The sequence below is a fragment of the Ostrea edulis genome, chromosome 5 (genome assembly GCF_947568905.1).
Source record: "Ostrea edulis chromosome 5, xbOstEdul1.1, whole genome shotgun sequence".
Lineage (NCBI taxonomy): Eukaryota > Metazoa > Mollusca > Bivalvia > Ostreida > Ostreidae > Ostrea > Ostrea edulis.
Genome location: NC_079168.1, coordinates 20,172,252 through 20,194,509, shown reverse-complemented (window position 1 = coordinate 20,194,509; position 22,258 = coordinate 20,172,252). Strand labels below are relative to the sequence as shown.

Genomic DNA, 22,258 nt, shown 5'->3' with positions numbered 1-22,258 from the left:
CACTTTGGTAGAACTCTTACTGGATCCAGCAATGTATCTTTGTTTGTAAGGCTTTGTATGAAGTTTAGGAATCGCGTATAGGTATGGTAACTCATATTCATTCGACCCACCGACTGCGATATTAAATGTGTCTAAAATTGAAGCATGGTTTTGAAAAATTCATCGTTTGAAAAGGCAGTTGGAGTATAAGTACAATTACCAAAAGTGGAATTAATGCCAAGTTCTTTTGCAATACAGTTGTAATAATGAGCCACAAAGACAATGCGGTTTCAAGCTCTGTCAGCTAGATCCAAAACATATTCCTCATGAAACCTATCTGATTCTTTTATCATTTCTGATTTACTAAACACAGAATGATAGATGACACGTACTTTTGTTTTGATGTGTCTAATGCGTGGTTTTAATATTCTTCTTACACTTTTAATCCATTCTGACAATGTATCAAGTTCTTTTTCATATTTATCCCATCGTTTGACATAATGAAACGTTAAGACCCATGGACCCTTTGTTCTACATGTATATCATGAGCAAAGTGAAACATTGAAAGTCATTCAAAGTTTCATTTTTATTTTATTACTACAGAGTTTTTATATACAAAAACATTACGAAATATGTCTCAGAAACGTACAGTTAGTGTTTCTACAGTAAAAGGATGAAATTATATAAAACATGACAATTATGGATGCTGGTTTGGTGTTGATGACTAGCGTTGGGGACTCTTATCTTCATCATCAGATTCCTCGTCGCTATTCCCATCACACGAGAGGTTCTGGTTTTCTAGAGGCGACAATATAGCGCTCACTGCTTCAAAGTCTGTAGGTTCTACTAAATCTATAGGACGCTCCTTATCCTCAGTTAGAATATTCCTGTCCGCACCATGCTGTAGAAGTAACCTGAAAACCAAATAGTAAGGTTATATTGAAGAACTTATCCTTAATCAATAACTCTTTTAAAACTTTTTTCTCTTGGCAGACTTCTATTTAAAGCATAGAACTCCAAGTACAGTGCTTACTAGTTACCTAATAATTTTCGTCTTATATATATACCATATTTTTTTTGCTTTGTTTTGAACATATTTTATTGCATAAATATACAAGGGGATTGTTTACAAGTTCTATCAACTTAGAAAGCCTCACCCGTATACAAAATATATTACGTTATACGTGTAGAAATCAAGATACATACATTGCTGATTCTTAATATATAATGCATAAGTCATGTGGATACATCTGTTGTAAAATAAAAGCATATCAACTAAATCCATATTTCAAGCAAGTATTTCAAAGGACGTCAGTCACATGACAGGGAAGTCAAGGGCATACGCAACGTGTCTCAATGATATATAATTTTTGTGACATTTCGGGTACAATTCGCTTGAATCCTATCTTGTTTCTACAAAAAATGTTGTATAATACAGTGTCCCTGGTTTGTTTTAGAGTTTGACAGCTCCTGGTTGTTGACAAGTAAAAATGTTAAGTCAGCTCTTATGTATTATAAAAGGTTTTATATATGGACATTACTAAATTATTGTAGCAAAGAAAGACATTTTTTTTTTAGATCGACCGGGGATCACACTCGGTACCCTTGATTTATTAAATAAATGAACCACTGAGCTAACCCGGCCGACATACGAAGTATGCTAATATTACTATACACTGTATTTAAATTTATTTAGAAAATCATACAAAAAACTCATGATATAAAGAAAATAGAAATATAATTTTAGAAAAAATGTCAAAAACATGAAATGAAGGCACAATGGCAATGACGATTAAGAATAAACATTTTAATGACGTAATCTTTTGTTTGTTAATAATGGTCCCTTAAAAGTATACCAGTCCTTTATTTTGTACTGACAGTCCAATTATTTGTACTATTAGTCTAATATTTACTTTATAAGTTCAATATCTAACAAAGAAATCCACACAAATGTATTGCATGATTCTTTTAATCTAAATACACAAAATAAGGAAATATTATATTTAATATAATCAGTGAACCACAGGTGCGGATGCATGGACCCATCGCCCGCAGTGATATCTATTTCCCTAGAGGCACAATTCTTTTAACGCGAGACATGTCCTTCATTATCAACAGAAACTTTTTTCGCCTTAGATCATCACCCCAATTCCTGTATCTGTCCTGTTGTTATACGTTTCTACGTTCCTGGTAGCATTTGAGGAATGTGCCATCTTTTCTACGTTCCTGGTAGCATTTGAGGGATGTGCCATCTTTTCTACGTTCCTGGTAGCATTTGAGGGATGTGCCATCTTTTCTACGTTCCTGGTAGCATTTGAGGGATGTGCCATCTTTTCTACGTTCCTCAATTTCGGCTTGTTGAGGCACCTCTTTTTCAAATTTGTAAAATTCCTATTGAATCCCACTGTTTTAGTTTAAATAAGAAGGAATTGATATCAATAAAATGTGGAGAAAAAAAAGAATAAAAGACATGTTCAACATTTCGTTGTTTTTTTTATTACATCACTGTATATAAAAATTATAATATACTTCTTTATATACACATGGAAAAATATATAGCAACACCAACTTTTTTTTTCAGTATGGGGATTAATTTCACATGATGCAAGGTGAAGATAACGAACAGTGATCAATCTCATAACTCCTACAAGCAATACAAAATAGATAGTTGGGCGAACACGGACCCCTGGACACACCAGAGGTGGGATCAGGTGCCTAGGAGGAGTAAGCATCCCCTGTTGACCGGTCACACCCGCCGTGAGCCCCATATCCTGATCAGGCAAACGGAGTTATCCGCAGTCAAAATCAGTGTGCCAAGAACGGCTTAACAATCGGTATGAAACACGTCAGACAGCATTTGACCCAATGCGAGGATGAATAACAATTTTCACGTTTGACGTTATTTCTTTTAAAATAGCACCACTTGATCTCTAAAGATGTAAAAACACCATCAGTAAATGTATTCATTGTCATTCTCTTTCAAAGATAAGGCGTAGTATTTTGTGGAAAATTTGCAGTAAATAACTTTATGTCTTTAACGTCTATTATGAATGAAATAAAGTTAACATTTTGTGAATTTCAAACTTAACAATTTTTTCAGTAGCTAACTTCCATTCACATAAATGTCATACTCTAAGCATCTTCTTTAGCCTAAGTTCAAACATTGAATTTGATGTTATGGTAGAACTTGCCGCTCCGATGTAATACCTGTGTCATTTCATCTATTGTTTGAATTGACAGTGTCCTTTTAAGCCCTCGGAAACCAATGATGTCTCATATGTGTTCAATAGGATTAAATCTGGACTTCGAGCAGGTCGTGGTAGTGTCGCAACTAATTCTCTATACAAAAACTCCTGCAGAGCACGATCACGTGATCTAGCATTGTTATCCAGAACACAGAGAATTAGGCACAACACTTGCAGCAAAAGTGTCCTTTTGGTAATCTTTTACGTTTACATTAAGGTTGTCCCTAACTGAGAGAAGATCCAGCTTACAGGCATTTCCTGAGGAACACAGCCACACCATTGCCAACGTTGGCGAGCTTGACACCATTACATGCGTTCTGTTTTGCGGTCGGCTGTAAGCAAAGGTATCTTTATGGGTCTTTTAGCACGACATCTTCGTCAGCAAAGGGTTTACGATCTGCTCCGCCTCTCTGATCGGAGCGGATCGTAAATCCTTGGCTAGCGAAGATGCTAGCACAATAGCCAAATGACTTCTCTCGGTAGGAAGTATTAAATACGAGTATTATGATCCCGGAGTCTGAGTTTACTGTAGGAAGTTTTAAATGTGTATTATGATCCCAGAGTCTGGATTTACTGTAGGAAGTTTTAAATGTGTATTATGATCACAGAGTCTTGGTTTACTGTAGGAAGTTTTAAATGTGTGTATTATGATCACAGAGTCTTGGTTTACTGTAGGAAGTTTTAAATGTGTGTATTATGATCACAGAGTCTGGATTTACTGTAGGAAGTTTTAAATGTGTGTATTATGATCCCAGAGTCTGGATTTACTGTAGCAAGTTTTAAATGTGTGTATTATGATCACAGAGTCTGAGTTTACTGTAGGAAGTTTTAAATGTGTATTATGATCCCAGAGTCTGGATTTACTGTAGGAAGATTTAAATGTGTATTATGATCACAGAGTCTGGGTTTACTGTAGGAAGTTTTAAATGTGTGTATTATGATCCCAGAGTCTGGATTTACTGTAGGAAGTTTTAAATGTGTATTATGATCCCAGAGTCTGGATTTACTGTAGGAAGTTTTAAATGTGTATTATGATCACAGAGTCTGGGTTTACTGTAGGAAGTTTTAAATGTGTGTATTATGATCCCAGAGTCTGGATTTACTGTAGGAAGTTTTAAATGTGTATTATGATCACAGAGTCTGGGTTTACTGTAGGAAGTTTTAAATGTGTGTATTATGATCCCTGAGTTTACTGTAGGAAGTCTTAAATGTGTGTATTATGATCACAGAGTCTGGGTTTACTGTAGGAAGTTTTAAATGTGTGTATTATGATCCCTGAGTTTACTGTAGGAAGTCTTAAATGTGTGTATTATGATCACAGAGTCTGAGTTTACTGTAGGAAGTTTTAAATGTGTATTATGATCCCAGAGTCTGGATTTACTGTAGGAAGTTTTAAATGTGTATTATGATCACAGAGTCTGGGTTTACTGTAGGAAGTTTTAAATGTGTGTATTATGATCCCAGAGTCTGGATTTACTGTAGGAAGTTTTAAATGTGTATTATGATCCCAGAGTCTGGATTTACTGTAGGAAGTTTTAAATGTGTATTATGATCACAGAGTCTGGGTTTACTGTAGGAAGTTTTAAATGTGTGTATTATGATCCCAGAGTCTGGATTTACTGTAGGAAGTTTTAAATGTGTATTATGATCACAGAGTCTGGGTTTACTGTAGGAAGTTTTAAATGTGTGTATTATGATCCCTGAGTTTACTGTAGGAAGTCTTAAATGTGTGTATTATGATCACAGAGTCTGGGTTTACTGTATGAAGTTTTAAATGTGTGTATTATGATCCCTGAGTTTACTGTAGGAAGTCTTAAATGTGTGTATTATGATCACAGTGTCTGGGTTTACTGTAGGAAGTTTTAAATGTGTGTGTTATGATCTCAGAGTATTACAAACAGTGCCGTAACTTTCAACTTTCACTGAAACGCTGAAAAGTAAAAAAGGCCCCAAATGAATACATCCCTCACATGCTCTACCATTGCACTACGTGTATCTGGTTGGGTAGTTGAAATGGCATGGTTGGTACACCTACCCTTAATTTTTTCAGTAATCCAAGATATCACGTGTCATAGAAAGTGCCGTCATTAATAAATATTTAAAAGATCTTAGTCCCATAACTCTGTATGAACAAAATCGATCAATCTAAAAATCGAAAGCGTTCTTTCGCTGCCTAATCCAAGAATTAAGTACAAATTTTATGAAAATCTTTTCAATGATTGCGTGACATATAAAGTGCTCATGAACGGACTTACGGACGGACAGATTGATTATCAAAGGCGGGCTTGGAGTAATGCTATTAATAATAATAATAATAAAACCTTTATTTATCCAGGATTGCATATTTAGCGATAACGCTAGTTTTCAATATGGTCCTGCATATAACATACATACAGACAGATATTTGTAAAATAAACAGATTAAAAGAAGTAGAGTACATATAAACTTAAGAAATAATTATGAATGTGAGATAAATAGGAACAAAATGAAGCTTAAAAGGTATGGTGATAATCGCTAAGATAATTTCGCTTAAAATACACAACACTTGTTGAGTTTCTTATATCTTCATTCAAGGCATTCCACATTGTGCTCCCCGAAACGCTGAAATATCTTCTAAAATATTTTGTTTTTGCCCTGGGTATATACAATATATTTGAATTAGAACTTCTAGTTTGCCTCTGACTGACTTCTGATACATGTTTAAAAACATTTTAAAAATCTGGCATTAAACGATGTAAAACTTTATACACTAAATTACTTTTCTATACACAAAGTAATCTGATAGAGACAACCAGTTAAGTTGTGTAAACATAACATTAGATGTTGTTTCAAAATATTTGATGTTAAGAATTACCCTTGCAGCTCGTTTTTGCAATATAAAAAGCTTATTCACATTTTCAGCATTTCTTGGATTGTTCCATATAGTGCAACAATATGTAAAATGTGGAAAAATCATAGTATTAAAAATCTTCAGCAACGCATCGTTTGACATAAAATATCTTATCCTTCGTAAAATGCCAATTCTCTTGGAAATCTTGTTCATAAGTGATTATATATGACTTTTCCAGGACAAAGTTTCACCAAGAATAATACCAAGTAATTTTGATTCCTGGACACATTCTATGACATGGTTATCTAATTTTCGATACGTTGATAATTTTTGCGCAGATCCACCAAGCATACATTGAGTTTTAGACAGGTTTAAGCTTATTTGTTTTCTTTAATCCACATTATACTACTCTGAAGATCTTCACACATTTTTGACTCAATGTTTTCCACTGACTTACATGTATCTGTTACATCTTGTGAAGTATCATCTGCATACATCTTTACATGAGAATGTTTCAGTGTTTGTGGATAGTCATTAATATACAGGATTTGAATCGTAATGGGGAATGCATTTAAATCTGTATTACATGCAATGCATTACTTTCAAATTATTGTGTAATGCTAGCATTACTTAATTGGCATATTGTAAGATATTAGGACTTTTTATGCATGTACAGTTTTACACAATATGCCAATTTCAGCACTTGAGATGTTGGGATCGGAAATATTATCCCTGCCAATTTCAGCACTTGAGGAGTCAGGCTCGAAAACATTATCCCTGCCAAGTTCAGCACTTAAGGAGTCGGGCTCGAAAACATTATCCCTGCCAATTTCAGCACTTCAGGAGTCGAGCTCGAAAACATTATCCCTGCCAATTTCAGCACTTGAGTCTGGCTCTAAAACATTATCCCTGCCAATTTCAACACTTCGGGAGTCGAGCTCGAAAACATTATCCCTGCCAATTTCAGCACTTCAGGAGTCGGGCTCGAAAACATTATCTCTGCTAATTTCAGCACTTCAGGAGTCGGCCTCGAAAACATTATTCCTGCCAATTTCAGCACTTCAGGAATCGAACTCCGATTCAGTATCCCTGATGGTCAGTTTCCTTGTTATCTTTCATTCAGTTTAGGTATTACAAACAATTCTTACCATAAGTAAGCACCTAATTTAGATTTTGTATTGATTTGAACAACTGTCTAAACAATAACTTACAAAGAAATGAAGTTATAATTCTATGAATTGGAACTTTGTCAAATGATTTTTATAAGTATATTTAGAAGAAGAAAAATCAACTCTTATTTTTCAAAGGTATGTTTGTTTTTAAAGCTTTGTTTCAGCTACGTGAACATGTAAATTTCCAAAAATATCTCCATTGGTTCATCCAAATCAATAGAAGTAATAACAATAAAATTCAGTTAATATGACTCAAGCGAGGGATATCAATAAAGTAACAAAGGTTCAAATTCGTATAACTCTGATTATGAAAGTACTCTGTTGGGATATATACGAAATGGGTCCGCAAAAAGACAATCGTCATCAGCACGGGGAGGGAAATCGATAATCCTAATGCATACGACTCTTGTAATGCTGTAAGTTTCTTGCATCTTGCAAAACATAATTTGATATAACACATGCTAATACGCTAGATATTCTGAGCAAATGACTAGGTTATGTTATTTGTATTGTGAGGGTAAAGAAGCAGTGAAGGCATGGGGTTGCCAATTAAATCCGCATGCTTTTATTGCTTTCAACTTCCCCATTACACAAACAACCTCGACTTTTATTCCCCCCTTTTTCCGCTATATTGTAAGTCCTAGTAGGACTCTGTGCCAGGATGATAGGTCGTTTGCGCGTCAGTACCTTCATCGAGAAATTAAAGCAATAAAACAGCAAAAGCTTATTACTGTATAAACTTTACGGCTGTGAAATATTTTCAGTTGATGGCAAGTCATATTTATGTTAAGTTACAAATATTATTCACAGTCATATCGTTGAATATTGAAAATGTAAATGTTTAAGAAAATTTTTAAAAATTTAAAAACCTAAACTAAAACATCCCCCTTAAATGACCTTAATCCTTACTTTACATAATTAAAGATGTGGGAGAATAAATAGTTGTAATGGTATCTTTAATTTAAAGTACTTATGTGTAACAGCAGTTCAACTGGAAGATGATCTTCTTAAAATAAGGAATGACCACCAAAGTCAGACCGTGTTGAATGCCACTGTACCTTATGATATCAGCGTGACCCTCAGCACAGGCTGCATGGAGAGGAGTCCAGGAGTCGGCATCCTGCTTGTTGATGTCTGCACCATGTTCTATCAGAAGTCGGACGGCCATGCAGTTACCGTCTAGGGCGGCTTGGTGTAGTGGGGTTAAACCTTTAAAACACACCAATAAGCTTTTCAAAGTACTTGAATCATATATTCAACTTTATACACATGATATCTAAATTTTGGGGGGGGGGGGGGGTAGTGATTTATCGACAAAGAGTGTAAATGAAAAAGTGAAGATACCGAATAGTGTTCAATCTCATAAATACTATAAAGAATACTAAATTAAGAGAATCACGGACCATCCTGGACACACCAATGGCGGGATCAGGTGCCTAGGAGAAGTAAGCATCCCCTGTCGACCGGTCAAACCCGCTGTGAGCCCTATATCTTCATCAGGTAAACGGATTAATTTGTAATCAAAATTAGTATGTAAAGAAAGTCCTAACAAATGGTATGAAACACGGCAAACAGTATTTGACCGAATGACAGGTTGTATTTGTACATCAGATCGTTATAACCACATAGAATTAGCGAAATGCTGACTATAAAGAGACTGTTGAAATTCCTATAACATCAATGTATTCGTCAGTATCCTGCCTCAATTAAAACTGATTATGCGCAAAGCATGCTCTCGCGTATCGAATCAGTTGAGAGACATAAACACCATATACAGGTGATACTAAAATATTGCTAAATAAATATGGGAAGTTGACGATGACGAACTAGCACAAAACTAAATAAGTCTATTCATATTTGGAATGAATACATAAACTGGTTTGATTTCTAAAGCCAGATTAAAGTTTGGATCTTTATCTGTTTCTTACTTCCAGAGAAAAAGAAAATGGTGCTACAAAAGTATAGAAAAAAAATTAAAATTAGCATTTGGAAGACATTACCCTTTTTATATGACATACAGTTGAAAGTAACCGGAGTGAAGAACAATAGATGCAATTCCATGGTCTGTATTAAATCCCCAAAGAAAATGGATCTTGGAATGACATGTTCAGTGAGTAAAATTTTCCAACGTTCACGGTAACTCAGTGGTAGAGCATTCGCTTCGTAACCGGGAGATCCTGAGTTCGAGCCCCGCTCGTGTCACCTAAGACGTTAAAATAGGTAGTGAATGCTCCTTCGACAAACGCTCGGCATTTAGAAGTGAAAATCACGGGTCTTTCGGATGTCACCTTAAAAAAAGATCCCGTGTCGTGACAGGCATTGGCACGATAAAGAACCCTCAATACTACGGCCCTGAGCGCTTAGCATAGGTCTAAATTTGTGTTACTTCACCTACAGGTGGTGAAAAATACTCGATGGGACGTAAAAAAAAAAACAACAATCAATCAATCCAACGATAACGTTAGACACGGTCAACTTCTTGTTAAGGAGGTGTGCTACACCAGAGAAATTTGACGTAGATGAAAAGTGGAGGATATGTACAACAATATTTTGAAGTTGAAAATTTTCAAATTTACTTTATTTTGTCAAAAAATACGGTTTTAGTGGAAGTAATCTGAAAAATTTAAAACCCCTGCTGAACTCGAACCTCCGACCTACAGGCCAGCAGTCGGTATTCTAACCTACTGAGCTACTCGGCTAGGTATTGAAATCGAAAAGGAAAAGCCAAATATTGCTGATATCGATATTTTCATCCATGTTTTTAAAGGAAGTCAGCCATTATGACGATGTAGAGTATTACCTTAAGATATATTTGTTCAAAGTGTCTTCCTTGTTCTGTCTTAAAACATACATCATTCGGGAGTGGGTTTTTTAAACGTCATCCTCTTCAAATTTCCATTACGATTTTTTTCTTTTGATTCAGTTTGATGTAGAATGAGATTACTGTATAGATAAATGTTTAAATGCAACATAACAATCTTTTTCAGACCTCTCAGGTGTTTTGTTATGGGTGAGATTCAAGGGTTCAATTATCGTTCGCGCTTTTGTGTAGATTTTTAAGGGATTTAGAAAAAATAGCGACAGGGTGTCAAAATCAAAACGTGGTGGGTTTTTTTTTTTTTTCAACGTTTTACTGATTGTTGCGTCACAGCGGAAATCGTCGAAACGCGATGTTTTTCAAGTGCTGTATAACAAGTAAAAGTGCCGTCAATATCATACATACATTACATGACTTTGAGGGTGTCATACCAGAATATTTTCCCCGAGGTGACAGGAAAACCGTGGGGTGTTATGTCGCCCAATGACGGGGTATTTAAACACAAATCACTTCTGCTTATTCTCTCTCTCTCTCTCTCATTTTAGTCATAAGATAATCACAAAACAAGACGTGCAACCAGTAAGAATTTGCTGTAATGTGAACACAGAAATGTATGACGTCACATTTATTTTAATGATGTCTTTAATGACATTTCGCAAATTCTAGATCGTTATAATAACAATCTAGTTTGCCAATACAACATATCACTGGGTCAAATGCTGTCTGACTTGTTTCATATTGATTGTTAGGCCGTTCTTGGCACACTAATTTTGACTACGGATAACTCCGTTTACCTGATCAAGATATAGGGCTCACGGCAGGTGTGACCGGTCAACAGGGAATGCTTACTTCTCCTAGGCACCTGATCCCGCCATTGGTGTGTCCAAGATGGTCCGTGATTCTCTTAATTTAGTATTCATTGCCCAACTCTCTATTTTATTTTTGCTTAAAGGAGTTATAATATTGACCACTGTTCGTTATCTTCACCTTTCATCATCAGATAAATGAGATAATCGAATCATCTAAGATAGATGACAGGAAGAATATTTTTATCGAAGTTGTGAAACTTTACTTTGAACATGAAAAATCACCAACACTTGTGAATAGGCTTCTCAACGAGAAGTATCCAGACACTCGTTAATCCATGAAGCAGATATTTCGCATAGTGTCAAAGTTTGAAGAACATGGAACTATATTGATGACAGAAGAAGGAAAATGTCAGGAAGACCAAGAGCATGAAGGTCAGATGAGAACATTGATCAAGTAAATCAAATTATCCCAGAAACGCCGCAGAAATCAATTCGGGGAGTATTAAGGGGAGTAAATGCAAACACTTTAAGTTTGAATTAAAACTTACACCGTATAAAATATCGGAAAGAAACTTACATTTCTTCCCGTCTTTCGTTTGCCAAGTGGATGTTTAAAACCACAAACAACTATGTCATTTAGTTATCCGATGAGGGACATTCTGCTCTTTATGGACGAGTAAAGAAACAAAACATGCGTTTTGGGGGAGCATTGATACCAGATTTTTAAGAAGAAAGACCATTGCATAGCCAGACAGTAACAGCTTGGGCAGCGTTTTTTAAAAATCATTGTCCCTTTTTTCTATGAGAAGGATGGTGAAACAGCACCTGTTACAACTGAACGTTACTTATCAGTACTAAGAAGAAAATCTGTGCCAGAATTAGATAGATGAGGGATAGAGAGTAATGATACATGGTTTCAACAAGATGGTGCCACGCCAAACTCTGCAAAAATAGTGTTATAATGGTTGTCGGATAGATTCGCGGTAAAATTAATATCCGTGCGCTCTGACATTGAATGGCCGCCCCATTCCCCAGATCTTTTAAAATTCTTTAAACTTTTTTTGGGGGGGTTATTGGAAATGTTATATTTACTCACGACCCCCAAATGACTTGAATGACCTGAAGTTGGCGCTAAACCTGCGAAAATGTGACCAGGTCCTTGTTGGAAATTAAAACTGGTGGTATTAATGAAAATGATCTGCATTTAGAGCACATCTTAAAATGATTTATACATACGAATGATCAAATTGAATGTTCAAGAATACAGTTTTGTCAGCACAGTATATGAAATTCTATAGACATCTGTAGATCACTAAAACACACGTTAACACGCTTTACTCAGACATGTTTTATTTTCATATGTGCCATGTACAATGGATCTAATAATGCTGACATGTCGGGACATTTTTTAAACACTCTGTATGTATATTTCATTTTCACATCCACGACCTGTAAGTGACATGCTTTTTCAACTGATGATTTATTCTCCATCCATTGTATTTCTGCATAATGAATAAATAACAAATGAAAAAGTATAATGTATTTTCAGCAGAAGTGCTCTTCGAGAAAATATTTTCAAAATGAGGATATAATACAAATAAAAATTAAACTCATCTGATGACTTCAGTTATAAGTTCACTTTGTAGACAACCTTCATCTGAGTTTACGTAATGGCATTGTGACTCATTGTCAGAATGTTTTCTAGAGACCTAAACCTCCGTTATATAATATTAGTCGACCTATCCAAGGAAACGCTTTGTATCATTATTTTTCAATTGACACCGGCACACGTATATCCTGTTATGAGAGTCACATTTGAAAAACACACCCATAATTAAACTTTAAAAACATGTTGCGTAAGTAGACAACATGCACCTGGCTTTAAATGACGATGAAAGGTGAAGATAACGAACAGAGATCAATCTCATAACAGCCCTAAAATCGTAAGCCTTACCCAAAAATCGTGAGGGTTGGCAGCTCTGTAAACGGAGTAATCCGTAATCAAAAGCAGTGGCCAAGAACGGCCTAAAAATCGGTATGAAACAAGTCAGACAGCATTTGACCCAATGAAAGGTTGTACTGGCAAACTAAATCGTTATATCGACCATAGAATGCGAGAAATGCTGGCTTTAAACGAGAGCTGTGGAAACTATGTGACTCGTTTCATTACAGCAGTACATGTATTTCCAACAATTAGTTAACATTTCAATTATGTAAATTGACATTATGGCACAGCAGTGAATCGGTGTAAGTCTGCCTTATTTCCTTCATACCATTTTCGTAAAGCGAGGAAAATCTCATGATTATATAATTCTTCGTTACCTAACCCTGTGACCTGATCTATGTACACGTTCTGTTGCATGCGGCCTGACTAGTATTTCACTGCTAACGATGTGAAATAGTAGGGGCTGGCTTGTCACGTCACGCTGAGTCATACTGGGTTACAAATGTGGGTGTGTGACGTCACAGTATCCTCCGTAGTATGCGATAAATACGAACCGCTTCGAATATATCGCTAATAAGTTTCAAAACAATGGAGCAACATTTCAAGTTGACCTCATTTTTGTTACAAACGGTCTCTATAATTACTGTCTTCCCTGGAAGACGGTCACACTACCCATAGTCCTCTGCATCTCCGCACACAGAGGTACTTCCACATACCGCATAACACAGAGGTACTACCAAATACCGCATAACACAGAGGTACTACCAAATACCGCATAACACAGAGGTACTACTAAATACCGCATAACACAGAGGTACTACCAGATACCGCACAACACAGAGGTACTACTAAATACCGCATAACACAGAGGTACTACTAAATACCGCATAACACAGAGGTACTACTAAATACCTCATAACACAGAGGTACTACTAAATACTGCATAACACAGAGGTACTACTAAATACTGCATAACACAGAGGTACTACCAGATACCGCATAACACAGAGGTACTACCACATACCGTATAACACAGAGGTACTACCAGATACCGTATAACACAGAGGTACTACCAAATACCGCATAACACAGAGGTACTACTAAATACCGCATAACACAGAGGTACTACCAGATACCGCACAACACAGAGGTACTACTAAATACCGCATAACACAGAAGTACTACTAAATACCGCATAACACAGAGGTACTACCAGATACCGCACAACACACAGGTACTACTAAATACCGCATAACACAGAGGTACTACTAAATACCGCACAACACAGAGGTACTACCAGATACCGCACAACACAGAGGTACTACCAAATACCGCATAACACAGAGGTACTACTAAATACCGCATAACACAGAGGTACTACTAAATACCGCATAACACAGATGTACTACTAAATACCGCATAACACAGAGGTACTACTAAATACCGCATAACACAGAGGTACTACCAAATACCGCATAACACAGAGGTACTACCAAATACCGCATAACACAGAGGTACTACCAGATACCGCATAACACAGAGGTACTACCAAATACCGCACAACACAGAGGTACTACCAGATACTGTATAACACAGAGGTACTACCAAATACCGTATAACACATAGTAATTTGAGATGATGTACAGGACCCGCGATTACATTAGTTTGATAAAAAGCATAGGCTTTCATAAATGAAACTGGAATATATAGAAATAAATAAAGAAAGGTTCAACAAAACATTGAAGTAAATGTATATAAATATGTAACTTTTCTACTTTCACTTCAAGAATACAGAACAGAAATTGAAAATCAATTAGGTGCCTATATGTATGAAAGTCGAAACAAGTCGCTACATTTCATGGTTTCGTAGAGGCAAAAGACATTGTGTGCTCACTATTAACTGGCTGTGGAAAAGGTATTTTTCAGCTGATGCTATTTTTATGAACAGTTGGTTGGTTGTATATTGTTTAACGTCCCTCTCGAAAAATTTTCATTCATATGAAGACGTCACCATTGCCGGTGAAGAGCTGTAACATGTAGGCCTATGTTCAGCACTTACGGCCTTTAAGCAAGGAGGGGTCTTTATCGTTCCATACAGTCCCATTTAGTCACCTCTTACGACAAACAAGAGCTGCTGAGGACCTATTCTAACCTGGATCCGTTAGTTCGCGGGAATTTCCTACCCACAATGCCTGCATGGAAGAGTTTTGGTTTGTGTGCAAACGAATACTGGCAGGAAGTTTGTAAGTACGGTATATATAATTGAAGTATTTTACAGTCTTCCTACAATGCACTCACTCTCCTTTGTGATTGGCAAAAAATGCATGATGTGAAAATTTTGATTTATTTCATTGGTTAAAATCTTGTTCAACACAAGGAGGATAATTTACTGGTGATCTAATTTACGTAGCCTTAACAATTTACAAGATTTTTAATCTTTGAATACCAAGAGGAGAAAATTGCAATATATTTTTATTCTTATTCATAGCCACCATCAGAAACGTTTCTATAATTCAATAAATAACAGAAATTGTCTTTTTGCACGCAAACCTTAAAATTCTTCTCGGGGATATTATCAGCTATGGAGTAAATTTTGTTTCTTGCTGTGTGAAAAATAAATATAATATTATTAAACACACTGAATATCTGCTTTTCACTGTTAATGATAATTATTAAAAGATAAATTAATTTTCTTGGTTTCAATAGACTTAAAATTTCCAAGAAATATTCAAATTACAATTTCATATTTACTATACTGTACTTTTCAAAAACGTCAAAACAAATTTGTTAATGATATAAACGATGAATGTAAACAGAGTTTTTATAGGTATGAGGAATTCCAATAATAGGTTTCTGTGTTTTCTTTAAGTATCCTGTTATAGATATTCAGTTTAAAAGTAGATGATTTCAGCAAGAATTTATAATTACCTGTAGGTACAAATGGACCAATTTGATCTCCACTGATAATTGATCATAGATCAACAGAACAAAGTGAACAGTACCTACTTTGACAATATTGAGATAAAATGTCTCTAAATGCTAAATTCTCGGCAAACCCTCTAAACCGGCCGGGGTTTTTTTTCGGTCCGAAAGTCGACCGGTTTACAGAAGTTTCACTATACATACACGGAGCAGGTACTATTTTCCTGCTTAGTGGATGAAAATTTTACCCAGCGTATTGCTTAGCATGTTGTATAAAAGTGCTTAACTCTTTGGTATATGTTGAAGATATACTTAAAGTTAAATATGATCTAAACTTTTACTGACTTTTTAAGCACATTGCTTACTGGGGTAAGATGGCATTCAAGATAGTTGCAAGAAAGAGGACATTTACACCTCGAATGGACACATTATTTTCCTGACAGTTTCCAATTTATTAGAACACGCATTTACAGATAGACCACATAATTGATCTGTAACCTGATCGAGGCAGCGTTTTTCAAAGGGGGGGGGGGGGGCAGTCAAAGTAACTCGACAAAAATATGATTAAACCTGCGCATTTTCTACTTTGCTAAATGGTTTTTATAGGATTTACAGAAGAGGTATACGTTAAAAACAGAAAGGCGCAGGGTGGCGTTCACCGGCTCCCTTACCCGTGTATCGCATACCTGAGAAACAAATAAAGTTTAATATTTCATTGATTTAGAATGAAAACTTGATCCACTCTTTTAGGAAGAGATGACGTCATACTGGCAGTAATGGGGACGCTGTAAACTGAAGCATATTCGATAATTCATGACAGTTCCTCCTTGACTTCTCTGTTGATAATTTGTGTCTTTTTATATCGTTAAATATATAAATCTATACCTGTATATCGATGTCAATAAGTGAAACGTTTGTTGGCGCAGACCCCCCCCCCCCCCCTTCTCTCAAATGCAATATCGAAAATTGCAATAGAATCGAACTAAAAATGATCTTCAATTTCCATTATCAATTTACTTATTTTTCCATCTTTTCTAATTTACAAAACAAAAAACAAAACCGAACAAACCAACCAACAAACACAAAATTAAGTTTACTTTTAACACGCAATCGATTGATTGTTCACATTGATATCGTATAACTTAACTTCGTATGGGGACACACCCCTTGACAACCATTGGAATCAGTCACTTGCTTATATTTTACTGCATCAGATTCAATTGGTGACAATATTGCATGCAACAGTAAGTTTAAATATGATTTAAAACTTTCATAAAATCAAAAACCGCAAATTATTGTATCTTTTGGTATTCGAAGACTTTCTTGTGATATCACCTTCCCGTACTTTCTGTCGAAACAACATCAATATCGATCTTAAAATGTAACATACAATTGTTCACATATTTTCTGTTATCAAGATTCGTTGCAAATTCTACCAATAAAGTTCTACGTTTTCAAATTTGAAAAATAAATTGCATACACTTGTTTTACTAAGAAAGCTGCCTTCACAGCTCGACACTTAATCGGTGGTACTTGTGCGGCGCAAATGATTGTTTTGGGCATAACCGCGCAGGATACTAAAACTGTCTAGATACTTGTTCAATATTAATCTCATTCGTCCAATTATATCATGCATGTTTTACTTAAACCTAATTAGTTGAAAATTTGTGTGTGAATTCAAATTTTGAAAGTTTTTGAAAAGACTACATTGATTGTTTAATCAAAAAGCTATAAATCTGCACGAATTTTTCATTTCTGTTTAATCCAATATATCGTCAATAGTTTTACCCTAGACGTATATTTTAATTTAAGTAGTGAATATCTAGAAATAATTCAAATGTTGCAAATTCATTACATTGGTTGATATATTATTTCCAAACTGGACACCGATTCTTAAAATCCTTAATTCAATTTACCTACAATTTTGGATTAAAAATTTTGATTTTGTTCAATAATTTAAACGTTTTATTTATTAACCCCACTATTTGGTTTCATCTTACATTTTGAGGCAATACTTTGTAAATTTCGTGCAATTGGAAACACTAATAATACTCTAGGATGTTCTTTTAAAACACTCGATTCTATATGGTGATATTTTCCCGTATTTCAAGCGCATCAAGGTCTTTATTTTCAAGCTATTATCTATCTGCATTAAAACTTTTTATTATATCTTCCGTGTCAATATTGCTAGAAAAAGATGAGTGTGTTTTGATGTACATGAAATTGCTTATGTTGTGTTGCCACCAACAGACAAAGCTAGTTTATGCAAATCAATCGTAAATAAAATTCATGTGCAAAAACTAAGGTTAAGTTTAACACACTGTAGCTCGATAACGCAGTTTTTCTTTTTAGTTTGATAAACCCCCTTCTATGTAGAAATTAAGAATATACTTCCCATAAAATGGACAGTACTACAAACGCCGGTACGAACCTCTTTAAATTAGATGGAATGAAGCTAATTCTACCTAGTATGTTAAACCGCAAAGAGTGAACTGCTCCAAATTAGGTTACATAGTATAACATCGGTAAATATTAATTCCATTCCTTAAATAGCCCTAATCATTTCTAGTCAATGTTGTGGACTGATTCGAACAGGAGATCTTAAGACTAGGATGAAAGTGAGGCAAGACACGCAAGTTCATAATCTCAGGTCAAAGATGTGTGTCTTTGCGAGATAAAAAAGGACGGTCGTTAGGATTATGGGTTTTTTTTTCTCGACGCCGAAAGTAGTATTGTTCAATCAGACGCTCGACTGTTTTCGTAAACTCTAACGAACGAGAGCCTGGTAAGGATTCGCGATAAAAGTAATCGTAACAACTCGACCATTTCCGTCAAAAATGGCGAAGATGTTCCGACTGGCGATAACAGTTGTGATGTCAGAACGAGGTTTATCGATGGTTTTTTATCTGATTGGTTAAGAACACTTTCAAATTGACTGCAAGTTTGAACGAATAAATTGACAAATTTAGATAATTTGAAAATCATAGTTGTCAGAGGAACGGTGCTATCGAGAAGAGGTACGTTGAAAGTTTTTCTCTCCTGTACACCGTATTTCCTAAATTACAGTGTATGTACAGAATTATGGGAGACCATTTAGTAAATGTAGGCAACAGAGATGAACGGAGGACTAGATTATAAACATAAGATCACTAGACATTGTCACAGTATAATACAAAACTGAACTACCCCCTCTAGTGGTCACCACTGTTAGAACACAAGTCTTTACCAGACTCTTGCTCGTTAAAGTTTAAGGAAACAGCCGAGCCTCAGCTGGTTGAACGAGACTACGTCGAAAATTATTTGGATGTATATAATAACTTTCCTAATCCGTAGATCTCGATATACTAGTTATTACTGGGAATATTTGTTAATTTTCAATTAAATCTAGATTTAGCGGGTTTTTGTTGTTGTTGTTGTTTATGGTTTCTATCTACTGCGCATGTCAACTTCAAGATCCTGAGGTTCAGCGAAGGGTGAACGTAGATGGAGATCGAAACCTTGGGATGGGAGAATGCTAAAACTACTGCATAAAAACATTTTTGAGTGCAGTAGATTAAAATCTTTACGTCATCGCCACATGAAACATAAGGAGAAATATAACTGGAAAGAAAACTAGTTCAATTAGCAGAACTATTTGAGACTGGAACTGCAAGCTTCTGTTTAAGAAGATAGTCTAAACTATTTTTATTTATTTTCCTATTGAATTTCCTCATATTTAATGTTCATAAATCATTAGTGAAAATCAGCTGTGTACACAAAACATCACAATTTGAGTTACACGTGATAAACGTTCAGTTTGTGTTTATCATTGGAACCATATCTAGGAACTGGGTTATCTTAAATTCATTTTATACACAATAATTCGCCGCATTTCTTGAGGAATAAAGAAAACAGATGCTCGCAGATTGGCACTGATGAAGCATTTAAAACGACCTTGATATTCTGAATGTCTATGTAGGGTACTTTTTATAGATGTTATCAAGTGTTTCTATTACGCGTAACAGAAAACGATCAGAGACTATTATGGGACAGTACTAAAAATAGCAATTGCTCTCTGAACTTTTTTTCATCCAAAGTCAAACCACAAGGCTAGCGTAGTTTGTGTCCAGTTTTCGTAAACAGAAAAATGAAGTTTTTAAAAATCATTTAATCATACTACCATTTTCTCAAATTCATTAATCTAATTCAATTATCCACTGCTTGTGTTAGGATAATCACTTCGGTACCACGATAAAAGAGACTCACGAGCTCTCCAAACTTGCCAACAATAAGATAACAATTTCTCATTAATATAAACATGTGGCGTCTAGGAATTGATGTGCACACGAGTCGTTTAAAACACACAACTAGTAAACAACAGACACGTGTTCTGAAGGATTCGGTGTGCACACTTTTATAATACAATTTTCATAAGTTTCTACGAACAGAAATTAACATAATTTTTATCTAGAGTAATTACACCATGAACTTAATTGCAAAAAATCATAGAGTTACCTGCATCATTAATCCCGCTGATATCCACCTGAAGACTTGCCCTCCGCAGCATTCCACTTAAAGCTGGGATATCATTCTCTTTGATATTGTCCAAAAACACTAATTCATCCGGGAATCTTACTTTTGGTCTGGCTTTTTCGGGATTCTGCTTAGCAAACAAACTAGCGCGACGACTCATTTTGTGTATTTACGTTCCCCAAACCATAAGGAACCTGCAGGCCTCGCTACCAGTGAAGTCTTGCATTGATTAGGATGAAATCTGCGAGATACAGGAAATTGGGGTTACGAAGTAGTAGAAACAATCAGAGCAGACGCACTCCGTGAGAGGTGTTCCTAGGGTAATCCCAACACGTAAAATCTGTAGCTGCCTCTTTGCAAAAAAAAAAAAAAGAAGAAGCAGTAAACTAATCCGTAATAAACAATCAGAATTGTACACATATAAGTACAGCTGTATGTATAATCATATACCGACCGAGCTGCATTTAGAAAAGGAAAATTTCATTTTTATCGGTAATCTCCGAATCGATCTCGTCACGATTTATGATATCTAACAAAAACTGAATGCAGTAGCTATATCTGGGCTCAGCCTATGTTGATTCATATTGACAAATCAAAATAAAACGCATGCTCTCTGTTTCACAGTTGTGCACATTTCTAAGGTATGTTGCCTATGACACCAAGACCTGCATATTGTAACTTAGACACAGAAGAAAAACATGGAAACACTATTAAATGACCCATAAATCAAGGGCACATAACTGACACCGATCTGCAAATGTGACATATCGAATAAACAGATGTGCATAACTTACTATTAAAACACTGCAGCTGCTTTCACATGAAAAAGTTAATAAGCATGAATGTCTATGGTAATTGTTATGCTATGAACAGTTATCTGACAACCTATAATATAGTTTTTCTCCTAAAGCCATACGTAATAGTATGCTAATTTATATAATTCTTAGCGTTAATAGTGCAGAGCATTGCAATGATCTAGAATTGCTTTTAACCTAGATTCATAAACGCTCAATCCTAAAAATTCGACCAAATTATAAATTGATAGCAATCAATTGTAATAAATGAAATCAATGGGGCGGAAGCAAAACTTTTAAAGTTAACAAGGAAACCAGTCAACATACGTGTAATAAAGTGAATATAGTCCATGCATTCAATTGCTAAAATAATGTAAGCTGTAGTTAAATACATTACTAAAACAGAACATCTTAGTTAATTAAAGAATATTATACCTCGGACTTACCGTGTTTAGGTCAGATGTTGGTAGTAAATTGGACATGTACATATAACAGGCTATTTATCACAATGTAAATCCAGGCAAAAGAGTCTCCTCTATTCATCAAAACTGTCCCCTAGATACAAAAGGAACACATGTGTAATGGACGATCTGGTAGATTTAATTTCCTTCCAAATTCTTTATTGCACCAAATCCTAGTTTGACAAAGCTTCAAATTCTACATGACCACAAAAGACACCTGTGTGGTCGAATAATAATGTTTCGATAGTAATAATCAAGTCAAAGCGCTCTTCGTAACTTTCACAATTTCGATCTCCAACTTTGTTTTTACCTGTGGGATATTATTACAAAGATAAACATGTCCTTGGAAGAAACTTTTCTCGGATATTTACTTCATAAAGAAGATTGTATCACAGTATTTTGAAAATCACTTTCTTTTTTTTTTAAATTTGAAAAGGCCCCTTTCTAGGTTATGAAACATCGACCTTTCAGAAATATGTCAAAATTAATTTATGCGAACAAAATGCAAATATGATAACATTTCTGATGTTCTTTTCGTTCGTGAACGTAATGATTAAAATTCTTATCAAATGCATCGCAACTCTTGACCATCAATAGCTTTCATTATTTTTCTACGTACACAATTTAATAAACATTGAAAATTGGACCTCTGTTTGCACAGCTTAGGTATTCACCGATGAAGGACTCTTCTCTTCACTCTACATGTATTGACAACTTTAATCCCATGAAAAACAATCTCGGGATGTGAACAACTAATACTCGGTCTCTTAT

The 22,258-nt window shown here is 35.4% G+C and overlaps 1 protein-coding gene across 3 annotated transcripts; it reads right to left on the bottom strand.

Moving 5' to 3' along the window:
* Nucleotides 1–550: 550 nt before the first annotated feature.
* LOC125651505 (protein phosphatase 1 regulatory subunit 27-like) lies at nt 551–21,589 on the bottom strand. Of its 3 annotated transcripts, none has more exons than XM_056166944.1 (4): nt 21,473–21,589; nt 20,215–20,584; nt 8,285–8,435; nt 551–893 (listed from the first exon to the last, which is right to left on the bottom strand). In XM_056166944.1, exons 2-4 carry the CDS (start codon nt 20,390–20,392, stop codon nt 704–706), a joined length of 519 nt encoding a protein of 172 aa, XP_056022919.1. In that variant the 5' UTR covers nt 20,393–20,584; nt 21,473–21,589; the 3' UTR covers nt 551–703. The 3 variants fall into 3 exon arrangements, with proteins under 3 accessions (XP_056022919.1, XP_056022921.1, XP_056022920.1); XM_056166946.1 differs by having other exon boundaries at nt 20,215–20,473; nt 21,473–21,584; XM_056166945.1 differs by having other exon boundaries at nt 20,215–21,578.
* Between the last annotated feature and the right edge of the window lie 669 nt (nt 21,590–22,258).

Coding starts and splice junctions, on each gene's coding strand:
- LOC125651505 (XM_056166944.1), bottom strand. CDS start 20,392: ATGAGTCGTCGCGCTAGTTTGTTTGCTAAGCAGAATCCCGAAAAAGCC. Junction 8,436..20,214: donor CAGCGGGATTAATGATGCAG/GTAACTCTATGA, acceptor TGTGTTTTAAAG/GTTTAACCCCACTACACCAA. Junction 894..8,284: donor GGTCACGCTGATATCATAAG/GTACAGTGGCAT, acceptor TTTGGTTTTCAG/GTTACTTCTACAGCATGGTG.